Genomic DNA, 14,382 nt, shown 5'->3' with positions numbered 1-14,382 from the left:
CAAGAAATTTTTTATGGTGATACAAGGTATATTGGAGAAGTAAAGTCACAAATCAGAGAAAGTGAATAAATAGTTTATAACAAATATTTCTATCATTGATAAAATAATATATAACCTACGAGAAAAAGCGCCAGATTCAATAAAGTCTACTCAAATAAAGTGCAAAACAGTTCATAATTCTATTATGTTAGGCGAGCAATTTCTTTATATACATGTTTGGTTATTTATATGGTTATTTATTGGTTATTATGTATGTCCAACGGATCTCGAAAACAGCTCTAACGATTTTCACTAAATTTGAAACATAGTAGGTTTATGATATAAAAATTCGATTGCACTAGGTCTCTAAGGACATAAAAGGATAATTCATCCTTGGAAAAACAGCTGAGACTTTTGTCGTCTGTGGATGATGGAAGTGAGTCAGCGGGTGCGTCTGTGGAAAATCAAAATATCCCCGAAATTCATAAACTGACGAACAGCCAGCTGTAAAATATAAGCACGACCTAAAAGATAAAGAAACTTCAAGGGTTTGAAAGGTGAAATTATCCATAATTGGTCAAAAATAATAACTATATTTAGAATAAAAACATGTTATTGCGATGTTTCCAAATTCATCAAAAAAGTTCATTATTCTTTTAATCCTTCAACCATAAAACCTTTTTAGCAGGTGCACTCAGCTGCTGGGTGGATATTAATCAATCAGCTTATCTCATGAGAAAGAAATTTTAATCAACTTGATCAAAATATCTGATTTGTTTGAAATAACATGGTATATCATTCTAAATTAAAGTGTATCAGAATTTTCAAAGTTAATAATTATTTTACAGTTTTAAGTGATTAGTGAGTGTTATTTTGTTATTCAATTTGGTTTGTAAACAATTTAAATTGGAACTTTTCTGTTTTCAAATGTTTGTACTGGAAATTGGACCTGAATTCAAGTGTATGTATCATTTTAAAGAATTGTGTTTTGTTTATCAATAAATAAATAACGAGCGAAGCTCAGTGCCCCGATATTTGAGATTAAATGCAACATACTGAATAACATAATGTTATTCACTTCTACTCTAATTTTTCAATTAATTGAAATCTTAATTGTGGCATTATATTGCTTCCCAGATTTGGAAATTGAATAAGGTAGACTTATTACTAGCATAGTTGGAGCTGCTTAACAAAATAGGGGCATTTACTGTAAAAGATCAGACTGAAATGAATCAGCTGGAGGCTTAAACTGAAAATGAACCACATTATAAAAACCAATACTTATTATGGATTTAATCCAGTTTAAAATTCAATTTCGTTTTAACTGGCCCTGTGTAAACGGCACTAAGTGAATATTGAATAATTCCCACACCGGAAACAGTGCATCTAGGATGGACTTGATTAATATGTCATGCTTTTAAGACTTATTATACAACAGGACACCTGTGAGACACCTATGACAACCTAGCGGTGTCAGGGCTGGTGTCCCGAGTGGAACACAAGTCAGACACCAAAGTCTGGTGTCCGACTGATGTAATGAGCGCAATACGAACTAATTCCCCGCGACTCGCTCGGACAATTTGTGTCCCGGCCTCCTGGCAACAAGGACCTAATTAATGATCTAGCTAGCAAATTCAATTCAGTATAAGGGAGAGAATAATGTACTTTACATACAATATAATTAGGAAGAAATTATATGCACTTGTCCAAAAATATAGATGACTTATGAGACCAGAGATGATGACCATAGCAAGATTGCATTTTTTATTGAATTTTGACGTTTTATACTTTTGTGAATATTTTGTATGAATTTCGAGTGAATAAATTTGATTTGATTATTGTAATATTGTATGGCTTTTAATAGTGGAGAGTTCCTGACGGAAGTCCCACTTCGACTGAAAATTTACTTCAGGAAGGCTATTCCACTTACCTACATGAAAGTTGTACGTGCAGATGCAGGGATTCAAACAGTTTTTTTACACCTATAAATGTTCAATGTGTGCTCCTTTGGTGACACGGCATAAGTCAACACGAAAGTCTAGCTCTTGCCAAACGCCCTAACATGTCTTTTTCGATAGAGTAGACAACAGATCATGCGATCCTTCAGGACAACCGTGGAAAAACTTGGTGGATCCTTATGAAATTTCAACCGAAACGCACGTCGCACAGTAAATACCGACTTTGACGAGTGAAATTTCAAGACACAAAACGACTTCCCGCTTCACCAGCCATTTTCTCTACTGCCTGCAGCTAGCGAGCAAACGGTCAACTAACTGCCCAATACCCGTGGAAAAACTGTTTGAATTGCTCTTTCATACAGTACTTGTTTCATTATTGTAAGTGGAATAGTTATTTTTAATGAATTTTCGTAACCCCGAAGAACATTTTGAAACTCCCTGTATTGAGCAGTTATTCGAGCCGTCAATGGCCCTCACGACTGATCTATTTAAATGAATATATTTGGACAAAATCTAAATAGAATAAATTAAGAAATAGAAGTTTGGGTAGTCGCCTGTTACTTCTATTCTAAATACCTACTGTATTTGTTCATCCGAAAAATATAGTATATAATAATGTTATACTCACACTTATCGGCTTTATTTGGTTCGGGTATATAGATAGCATAGAAAATATTTCCTGAGTTTTTCTTGTCCAGAGGTGATCCTGGGTCACAGGATTGATCATTGTCATGTTTTGTAGAGAGCGGACCCATCTTTTCCTAAAACAACAATTATAAATCATTAAAATTAGGAACCATCCAACTCTTAAGATAATTCAAAAAACATTTTCATTAGCAATAAAAATGTTCCAAAAGCTCAAATTTAAATTGAGATGAAGCTACAATACAATAAAATCTAACCAAGAAAATTGAGAATTCTATAGAATCGAATAGAGTGTATTACGTGAAATTAAAAGTTCAGACCAATAATGTATTGATCAGATCCTTTTGTTATCCAAAGTTCAGTCGAGAACCCCAAATTAGAAGAGAATCCACAACAATAGCAAAGCCAATAGATAATTTAATTCAATTATCTAGAAATAAAATTTTCATTGACAGACAATCAATCTAAATGAAATAGGATGTTGAGAGAACCGAACTCTAGCCTATAATATAACCACAGATTAGAACCGAAAGAATAGTATTTCTATCAGTATCAGAAACATAATTATATATACACAAGAGAATATTTTATTCACAATACGGACTAATTAAATATAAAACTAAAATAAAACTAACAGTTGAAACGCCATTTACTAATGCCATTCATATTTTCCACTTCATTCATTCATTATAGTAAACAAATACAGTAGCCTAAAAAGAATGGAAAAAATAATTTTGTTTTTAAATTCCCCAATTTTATTAACACAACAATAACAATAATAAGTAGCACGCCGAAGTGGCATTTTTTTAATGAAATTGCAACTTGTATAGTGAGTAAAGTACTAAGCTACTACAATGCTTAGAAATGTGTTCTAGTATTTACACGGAGAATGTTACTTTTGATTCAAAACTTTTCCACAATTTTCTGAACTCAAATGAAAACTAACCCAATCCGTTGATTCATACAGCAAACGTTCAAAATGCAATATTGAATATTAATCGTTAGTGATTAGTTTCATGAATTGATTGTAAAGTTCAATTCTTTCAAAAACACACACATATAAGAGACAGCACAAAAGGGTAGCTTTTTTAAAATGGAAATTAGTATGGATGATTGGTGATAAGACTTTTTATAAAGATTTTCCTACAGAAAAGCATAAATAGTTCGTACATGAAACGACAGACTACAGATAAGAAGAACGCACTAAAAATATGATAGTGTGATGGAATGACAATCACGTGATCTTTAAACTCAAATATTTTCTTCGCTACTGAAATTGTAAACAAATATTACTCTAATTTGATCATTGCTCAAACGACTTCCAATTATTCAAACTTAAGATACCGGCATTATATTCGTAATTAAACGTATCTGAACGTTGTTTATTCAAATAAGCAATTTATGACACAATTTATAAGATGAACGTTATAAAACAAGAGCAGTAGCCTTTATCGTAGAGGAAAGATAGCTTGAGAAGATATCCCATGGTATAGGTCATTTATGTTCAACATTTCAACCCGATTACTGTCAACTACAACTGCCTATTATTACTTTTTAGCCGGGTGAGAGTGTAAGAACGACACAGTATGAAAGACTACCAGCATCACATAGCTTCACTATAAAGAACAAATAGGACTACAGGCTTAAGTTAACCGTGAAATTTGGAACATAAACGCCCTATACCATCTATATCATAGGATATCTTCTTATGCTATCTTTTCTCTATGTCTTTATGTTTGCTCTTGTGTAGCCTATTAGGGTGTGTGCACACAGAAAGCAGTCAGGCGTTTCGAGTTCTGCAGTCCACATTCTTACTATAGACCATAGATTAAACAATCTAGATAGTTTGAATATTCTAATGATAATAACAATAACTACAATAACCTAGTCAATTTAGATTGTTTATTCTATGATATCGACAAAATGACGGCGGTCAAATACAAAAGTTCTATAATTGAATAGATTGTAAGCCTAGTTGGATTTCTTAATTGAAGATAATTGAATCACTAGAAAAACAAGATACTATCTAAAGAGCTATAGTGAGGTTCACGTTATAATTTAGCAGTATTTGATTAACATTGGTGAATTTAACTTCAGTGTCAGTGAACTGACAGTCCGGTACAGTGAAAATATTATTCCTTTAAGTTCTAATAGGACTATTCATACTCGCTCGGCCAGGCTGAGTGGGAATAGTCCAATTGAAGCTCATAAATGATAAAAATTTTCACTTTACCGTTCACCAACTCAACTCTGATAATGAGAAAGTCGGTCTTTATATGGTAGACACCCTGCTGTAGTAATAATATTCTAAATAGTAATTTGTTAATCTTACTAACTTTGACTTTGTACCCAATTATTTAGGTTTCTCTATGAAGAAGATGATCTGAATTAATTACTAACTAAAAGAGAATAGAATAAGTTATCACGCATAAACCCGGCAAGTAGGCCTAATTATCATAATATCAATAGTGGTTTTCTAGTACCGTACCCAATAAAATATCAAAAAACATTACTTTTCAGAAATGAAGTTGATGATCAACTTAGTTATTGTAGATTGGTTTGCAATCAAATCCTAGTAATTTTCTGAATTAAAAAATAAAATATAATAACACTAAGATGTATGAGTCAAGAGTTATTAACTTACCTTTACAGTATCCATTTTTTCCAAAATTATTCAACTAGAAGCCATATTACGCCATGCACAAGCTGAAATCCAATTTTGTATTTACAAATCAATTATTACTTTATTTTGATTAGACTAAGTTATAGCCTAGAAAGAGGTTAGTCACACTCAGTAAAAAATGTGAAAAAATTGAGAACCTCTTTTTTATGACAACTGGTATTAGGCCTACAGAAGGCAAGAAAATAAGAGTAAAAACAGTGTTTGCAAGAATCCACTTGCTAGAGATCTGATGTGAAACTAAAAAAAGCAAGTGCCAATGATATTAAAAAAAGAAAAAGATTAAAGTAGGCTTATAGTATAAATCACTAAAAACATTTCATTTGAATTTGAATTTATCAAACCAGGAACCAGGCTTCTAACGATTTTATATTTCGCCGATAAGAAAATACGGTTGATAAGTTGTAACTTATTGCAGCACACAACCCAATGCGCAATTCTTTTGAAATTCGTTTCAACAACGTATTTTGAAAATGGTATGAAAAAATATATTTCACAGTGACATAAAACATGCAAAATTCATTTAAAAACTAGGATTCTACGATAAAATATTGAAAAACAATACATAAAATAACATTTATAACCTTGCAGTGAAAAAGGTTAGAAAACCAGACGTTACGCCTTCGTCAATCACAAAGCTGATAAGGAAATTACGACAAAAATAAAATTATTATTCAAGCAAAACAATAGACATTGAAAAATTGTAAAAACTACATACAAGAGCGATAAATATTCACTTTTCACTTGAAATTGTTGAAGATTCCAACTTTAGCGATTATTGACGCCATTTTAGGACTTGAGATTTTGATTTTGTTTTCCAAGGAAGCCGTTGCCTTCTAGATTACTATATCGTCATCACTGCAAGCGCTCATCGAGACCGCGTAATTTAAAAAAGTTGACTACCATGAAGAAAAGATAGCAAAATATATAAGTAATATTATTGAATGATTATTTTAATATACTATCTTTTCTCTATGCTACTATTTTATAAATAAAATTATTTTAAATTAATTGAAATGATTAGTTTATTGATCGCTTGTTCCTTGATGAAAATAGAAGACCTATTGCCTAATGCCTATTCAAAGAGCACAAAAATATTGTCAAATATTACGAAATTTTTAAAATGAAATGGAATTACACTAATTAATAATAATAATAATATATATATAGTGAAACTAGTGGGGATCATTGTAAAATGTTTATATTATAATACAAGAGTAGTTACGACATTTTTATCATTCTCACCCAAAATCCAAGTGTCCTTATGCAAATGAAAAAAAATGAAAAGGTACCTTAAGCTATTGTTATTTTCTTTGATTATTGAACATTCAAGTGGCTCTATAATGCTTCAACACGAAACTTATTTTGAAAAGAACACAAATATGTATCGAAAATGATTAAAATAAAATTAATGAAATATTATTTTGAGATGACATTTGAAATTTAATAATATTTTTTTTGTGTTTCCATTATAAAACAAGTGAGGTATCACTATACATCTCACCAAACTCTGTCAGAAGTAAAACATAAATTGAGCTTTTTTGAAAATTATTATGTCTTTTGAAGAATTATTCTTTATTCACATTCTTTTTTTGAAATTGGTTTTGAAATGACATGAAGAATAACATGATTGGAATGAAGCTCATCTCAAGAAGAGGTATAATTCATTTTAGAGGAACAACTAAAAATTCGTTATATAGTAAAATACAATCATGTTAATGTTGACCTCTATTCACAATAGAGGTAATTAGAAGATTGTAACAAGTAATGTTATTTATTCATTTAGGAAAAATCAATACAAACTTTGAAAACAACAGGCAATCAGGCATGATAGTCCAAAACTGTTTCAAGTACAAAAATATTAAATTGTATTTTAAAAAGAAAATATAAAATAGCAGAAAAAAACCTATGAAAATCTGTAATCCTTAGTAGCATACAACATTCATAGAAGCTTCAGCAATATAATTATCAATAATATTTCTATTATTGATATATATATATATATTATATATATATATATTATATATATATATATATATAGTATCAACTTAAATAATAAAAATAAAAATAAAAGCTTTGAGTCTAGTCTAGGTGATTAAGATTGCTAAAACAATACTGAAACTACTGCCTGTAGCGCATGATATAAAAAAAAACAAATAAATTGAAACAGCCCAGAAAACCCAAAACTGGATTTTGTCGATCATGATCTGAATTTCTAATTACAAAGAAATGTCTAGGTTTTCTACCCACGCCTGTAAACTTCCATAAACTGCGCAGAGTTAAGGAATAGGATTGTTCGCGTCACACGTTTTCCATTACAAAGAGCAATCATTTATGCCAGCCAATCGAACACCAAACTTAGCAGAAGATGCGATCATGATTATTATTGAGATACGAATATAATATTATTGAATTATAGCCTAATCCGTTGTTGGTTATCCATCTTGTTTTCACTATTATTATTACTATCGTATTTAATAAAACTTTTAAGTGAAAAAACACTCACGTTTTTTGATGTGGCGACGTCCGTTTCGTGCTGGTATTGCACATTTTCAAGCCAAACAGAGACTGAAGTATTTAAGGTTATGAGGGTGAAATTTGGTCAGAGTGGGGGTGGAGAGGAGTTATATATCAGAAAGAATAATTATGATTAGAAAATTATAAATTCTAAAATTATAATTCAGAAAGAATTTTAATCATTACCTACTGAATGTAAATATTAGGAGCTGCAAATTAAGATCATGGAGGAAAACTTATTATGGATTAAAAAAGTTTCTCTAAAACCCAGAATAAGAATGAGAATTTTATTTGCTATCAATTTACTTTAAATACGGGGACTCACTTGTCATGAGCATTCCCATCTGACTCATGTCCGATTTCTCTGTCGATAGAGAGATGCCACCGTACTGAAGGTCAAATGATGGGTTGGTGAGGCATGACGCATTCAAGTAAATTGTCTGTTTTGCGGTCATGTAGTCGTCCGTCTGCATGATCGGTGTGGGATTGGAACACTGCATGGTAGTGTGATTCCAGCTTAACAATGCAATAGGCATTGTCATCAGTTTTTACTTAATGTGGCTTGAAAAAAGGGCATTTGTCATATAATGACTAAAAAATAACTAACTAAATCTTATAAGTAAGAACTACTACTTCATTATTATTTTTGCAACAATAACAGTACAAATCCATATCAAACTTAAACTGTCTTCTTCTTCTTCTTCTTCTTCTTCTTCTCTTCTTCTTCTTCTTCTTCTTCTTCTTCTTCTTCTTCTTCTCTTCTTCTTCTTCTTCTTCTTCTTCTTCTTCTTCTCTTCTTCTTCTCTTCTTCTTCTTCTTCTTCTCTTCTTCTTCTTCTTCTTCTTATTCTTCTTCTTCTTCTTCTTCTTCTTCTTCTCTTCTTCTTCTTCTTCTTCTTCTTCTTCTTCTTCTTCTTCTTCTTATTTCTTCTCTTCTTCTTTGGCTGTGCCTTATCCCATTTAAATGGGGTCGGCATTCCTTCCTCTTAGTCTGCCTCTCCACAAAGCCCTATCCAATGCTTCCTCTCTCCTCCAACCACTCTCCCACAAGTCAGCCGCTATTCTATCTCCCCACCTCATCCTAGGTCTACCTCGTCCTCTCACACCATCCAAAACCAAATCCTGCACTCTTCGTCCAACATAATCCTCCTCCCGTCGCTGTACATGCCCAAACCACCTCATCCTTGTATCCTGCATTTTATTTCCCAGTGGTCCAACTTTTACAGTGCCTCTGATCAATTCATTTCTTATTTTATCTCTTCTTGTAACCCCACACATCCATGTTAACATTCTCATCTCAGTCACTTCCATCTTTCGTTCCTGTTTCTTTGAAATGGGCCATGTTTCTGTTCCATACAGCATAGCTGGCCTCACAACTGATCTATACACTTTTCCCTTCATTTGACAATTCACTCTCTTACACAAAGAACACCACTCATTTTCTCCAGTCCATCCATGCACACTTTATTCTATGCTGTATTCTACATCAAGCCCTCCATCTCTCTGTACACTTGAACCCAGTACTTAAAACTGCACTGGTTGGAGTGGTTTCCTTCAAGCTGTAAGGGTAGCCCATCATTGTTTCCCAATACCATTTACTCTGTTTTTGATCGGCTAATTTTCAGTCCCCTTTCCTCCAAAGTCTTCCTCCAGCTTTCCAGCCTTTCTTCCAACTGATCTTTGGTAGGTTCACAGAGCACGATGTCATCTGCAAATAGCATGCACCATGGTGATGACCTCTTGACTGCAGCACCCATGACATCCATGAGCAGATCAAACAGATATGGGCTAAGTGCTGAACCCTGGTGGAGGCCAACTTGCACAGGAAACTCTTGGGTCCTTCCCACACTGTTTCTCACTCGAGTGATGGCTCCCTTGTACATCTCCTGCACCAATCCAACATACTTCTCTGCCACACCTTTTCCTGTAAACATATACTTAAACTGTAATAGTACATAATGTAAAGTATAGACACTAAAGTGAGGTCCACGTTATAATGGCAGTGGAGAAAGATAGGAGAACAACGTTGCCGATCCTCTGTCTTGTATCCCTTCTATAGAGGTTAACTGATACCGGTTTATTGACATAAATTAACTGTTCATTCTCGTTTAAAATAACCAATTATATTTTATCAAGCAGGGAATTATATTTTTCAATAATTTCATAATAATTATATTCACATGATCAAGATTAAAAATATTTTGTTGATTAATTATATTTCTACATTGTTAAAAAACGATCTGACAACAGAGCAGAGCGGAGAAAGAGATAGCACTATCCGCTTTGTTGAATGATAGACAAGGATATCAATACAAAATTGCTATTATAACGTGGACCTCACTATAGGTAGGCTATCCTGTACAAATTATGTTGAAAGTACATTGAAGCATGAAAATATTCAAGGCTTTAACGTAGGACGAATAAAAACACAAAATCTTAATTCTGTTGACTGAATCACCAATATCACAATCCATGTACTCTTTCAAATTATGGAATAGTCTATTTTCAACCAATATTTTGTTTATTAATTTATGAAATCTTATTTATGTTAAATATCGGGGCACCGAGCTTTGCTCGTTATTTTTATCCCCTATACTATTAAACGAGCAACTTCTGTTTTAATGTTTGGATGTTCGGATGTTTAGATGTTTAGATGTTTGGATGTTTGGATGTTTAGATGTTTATATGTTTGTATTCCACCGGATCTCGAAAATGGCTCTAAAGATTCTCACGAAATTCAGAACATAGTAGGTTTATAATATAAAGATTCAATTGGACTAGGTCTCATCCCTGGGAAAACTCGCTGAAGGACATTAAAAGGATAATTATTATTCATCCTTCAAAAAAAAGCTGATAATAATTATTTCGTCGTCTGTTGGTGATGGAGTGAGTGAGCGAGTTGTGTGTGGGACTGTGTCAAAATTATTACTCAGCTGCTGAACTTTTGTAATCATTCAATCAGGTACTTAGTGCCGGTTGCAAAAAAGCCGGGTTATTTTCAATCCTGATTAATTCCAATAGATCCATCTTTTTGAAATGGTCTTCTCTGATTTGTTTTACATGAAGTTAATCAGGATTAAAATTTAACCGGCTTTTGTGAGGGAAATTTTTGCATTCCTCTGGAAATTAATTTCAATTTACTGTGATTAGATAGATTTCTGTATGAATGTTATTATAATTTCTCCTTTCGTAATAAATTTTTTTATGCTTTTGCACTCCAGAGCGAAGCTTGGTCCCCGATATTATATTGATAAACAGAACACAATTCTCTAAAATAATAGTGTTTTCATTTCACAGCTAGCTACATGTCATCTTTTGAATTTTGGGGATGCGATATTTTGATTTCTCACATACTCACTCGCTCACTCACTTTTTTACCATCCACAGCTGTTTCTGCCAAGGATGAATTATCCTTTTAATGTCGTTCAGAGAGTTTTCTCAAGGATGAGACCTAGTGCAATCGAATTTTTATATCATAAACCTACTATGTTCCAAATTTCGTGTAAATCGTTAGTAAGAAATCACCTTACTTTACTTTCGGCGATGCAATTTCAGCGACCCCCACTCCTCCTCCCCCTATCACGTGACCTTGGCTCTACCCATCACTGCTCTTAGCCTGGATGATGTCACATTGGATTACAACCTTCTCTGCACTCACATTTTCGACTATTTACAATACCTTAACTTAAATACAAAAAAATAACACAACTCTTCCTTATGTCTACTGGGGTTATGCTTTAAAAACATCTAGCTTAATTCTAATTTAATAATTCCAATCAATGTTAGTAGAACAAAAGGAGGAGTCTGGCACACGTGTGCCAGACTCCTCCTCACCTCAGGTCACCTAACCTAACCTAACCTAACCTAACCTAACCAATCAAGGTCACTCCAGGTGACCTAACCTAACCTCAAGTCACCCCAGGTGACCTAACCTAACCTCAGGTCACCCCAGGTGAAAAAAAAAAAAAAAAAAAAAAAAAAATTAAAAAAAAAAATTAAAAAAAAAAAATTAAAAAAAAAAAAAAAAAAAATTGAAAAAAAAAAAAAATAAAAAAAAAAAAAATTAAAAAAAAAAAAAAAAAAAAAAAAAAAAAAAACACATAAAATCGGGAAAAAAGGAAAAAAAAGGAAAAAAAAATTCCCTCCAGATCCTGAACTGGGGTATAAAAGGAGTTGTTCTACAAGGAGTGGGACATTGTGTTTTTGACAGTCAGTACATGTGTGTACCACCAGTACGTTTGTGTGTGATTTCGGCGTATTGGTTTTGGATTACTCCATCTTCATCAACATCAAGAGTAAGTACCAGTGCATTTTATAGTTATATATATATTTATATTTATTCATGATTCAACAATTAAGTTCAAAAGAGTAGAATTTTGAAGTAGTTTGAGACTGACAATTAAATTCAAAAATGACTAGTGTAATATGAATTAGGTTCCAATACATACAAGTTATGAGTTTTATTATGAATTAGGTTCTTCAAGTTGGTGGTTGTAATCCATCCTAACCTAAAAAAACATAATTGCAAAGTAGATCCTAGACCCCCATTCACATTCCCCCCATACAGCTCCGATCATTATCCTTAAACATAAACACCATAGAGTAAATGACATAGTCAAAAATGACTAGTTATTATGAATTAGGTTCCAATACATAGAGTACATGACATAGTCAAAAATGACTAGTGTAATTATGAATTAGGTTCCAATACATACAAGTTATGAGTTTAATTGTGAATTAGGTTCTTTGAGTTGGTGGTTGTAATCTATCCTAACCTAAAAACGTATAATCATAAAGTAGATCCTAGACCTCCATTCACATGGTTGTAATTCATCCTAACCTAAAAACCGTATAATCGCAAAGTAGATCCTAGACCCCCATTCACATTCCCCATCACCACCCCACCCCACCCCCCATACAGCTCCGGACCATCATCCCTAGAACATAACACCTACGAACCTCCACCCCGACCCACCCACACACACCGACCCCGATCCTAGATACAATTCACCACCTTCATCCCCCCCACATCCGTTGATTTATATATATAGAGTTGAATACTACATACCATACTAATACAATATTGTTTTGCAATGTTCCAGATCTCATCACTCTGCATTCAACATGCATGCTTCCAACATTCAAGTCGTGCTCTGCCTCATGATGGCTCTTGGAGCCTATTCACTGGATCCAAAGTATAGGAGTGAAGACTTTCTAGCATCCAGGGAGCATGGACTGGATACATACAACATTTTCCACATCAGGCAATGTCTGATGTCATCCAGCAAGTTCAACCACGACCTTGCAACAATGTACAATGATGTTAGCAACTGGTACTTAAAAATCGCAGGAGAGCATGAAGTGGGGGAGGAACTGTGTCAACAAATCCACTGCGCATATGATCTGCGCAACTGTCTCCACCCATCATTCACATCGCTGGAATTCCTTGAAGCAGTTATTACAAAGTCAGTCGAGGTGTGCTCAGCCTACTGTCAACATGGGCTGTCAACAACATCCAGTACTTCAATCAGCAATGGTGCCAGCAGACCCTGAATCACCATGTCCTTGCGGTGATTGCAGTTTGTCATGAGTGCAGGTGGAGTGTTGAGCCACTATTCAACATTGGAGAAGGATATTATGATCCTTTTGGAACTTTCGAGAATTTTGCTGATGTGATTTCTTCAACATTCCCAACAGCTACACTTCATCCTTGTCACAATACAGATGATGATTCTGAACTTTCCTTATAGCTTTGCATTTTGTGAAATGTGTACTAATTTAGGACCATTATTTGACTATGTGCTGTTAACCTCGATGATTGAGATGTAATGTCTGATAATATTCTTTGTATCCAATGTGTACTAGAGTATGACTACAATATAATCGTATCAAATCAACTGTCTCTTATTGCTCAAACCTCTGAATCATGTAGAAGTAAGAGTACAAGGCGTCTCACATCCTGCACTATCAAAGTGTAGAGGTTATGAAAAGAAAAAGTTGCAATCTCTCCTCCTCTTCACAGGATATGGAGAATGTTTGGATTAGCATAATAGACTATTTAAAGTTGATGACATAGATTTTATCAGTCAGTATGGATAAGACTGTTATAGCGAGAGAGCTGCACAAGCAGGCTCGTAGGAGGTTCCCTACACGAATGGTTACTGTGAAAGGTCTTGATGATCTTATCAGGCTGATCTTGTAGAGATGCTACCATATGCAAGACAGAACAAAGGCTATAGATATATTATTACAATAATCAATTGTCTTAGTAAGTTTGCTTTTGCTATACCAATTAAAAGCAAGTCAGCTGATGAAGTGGTTAAGGCAATGCAGCCTATATTTGAACAGAATCCCATGAAGAATTTGCAAACTGATGACGGAAAGGAATGGTTTAATAGTAGTTTCAACAGCTTATGCAAAAGTATGGCATCAATCATTATTCAACTTTTTCTGATAAGAAAGCATCTATAGTTGAACGTTTCAATAGATCACTCTATTCAATCAGCAATTGCGCCAGCAGACCCTGAATCACCATGTCCTTGTGGTGATTGCATTTTTGTCATGAGTGCAGCCACTCACTATCGCCACCAGTCATCCCACTATC

General features: G+C 33.7%; 2 protein-coding genes across 4 annotated transcripts in view; one reads left to right on the top strand and one right to left on the bottom strand.

The window, feature by feature from the left end:
* LOC111057302 overlaps nt 1-6,088 on the bottom strand; it is a 40,459-nt gene extending 34,371 nt beyond the window's left edge. Inside the window, exons 1-3 of one of the 3 annotated variants that reach the window (XM_039439125.1) lie at nt 5,981-6,082; nt 5,227-5,288; nt 2,566-2,698 (exon numbers count right to left, since the gene is read on the bottom strand). In XM_039439125.1, the coding sequence (XP_039295059.1) occupies nt 2,566-2,698; nt 5,227-5,241 (148 nt within the window). In that variant the 5' untranslated portion in view covers nt 5,242-5,288; nt 5,981-6,082. Of the gene's footprint in view, nt 1-2,565; nt 2,699-5,226; nt 5,289-5,846 lie in introns of all 3 variants that reach the window. The other 2 variants (XM_039439126.1, XM_039439127.1) reach the window with 2 other exon arrangements.
* Nucleotides 6,089-11,870: 5,782 nt separating this feature from the next.
* On the top strand, nt 11,871-13,355 carry LOC120353860. Its single transcript, XM_039439124.1, has 2 exons — nt 11,871-12,073; nt 12,881-13,355. Exon 2 carries the CDS (start codon nt 12,903-12,905, stop codon nt 13,329-13,331), a length of 429 nt encoding a protein of 142 aa, XP_039295058.1. The 5' UTR covers nt 11,871-12,073; nt 12,881-12,902; the 3' UTR covers nt 13,332-13,355.
* The last annotated feature ends 1,027 nt before the right edge of the window (nt 13,356-14,382 follow it).

This window comes from Nilaparvata lugens, chromosome 12, assembly GCF_014356525.2.
Source record: "Nilaparvata lugens isolate BPH chromosome 12, ASM1435652v1, whole genome shotgun sequence".
Lineage (NCBI taxonomy): Eukaryota > Metazoa > Arthropoda > Insecta > Hemiptera > Delphacidae > Nilaparvata > Nilaparvata lugens.
The sequence above is the reverse complement of the archived record's forward strand: the minus strand, read 5'-3'. Positions and strand labels throughout refer to the sequence as shown.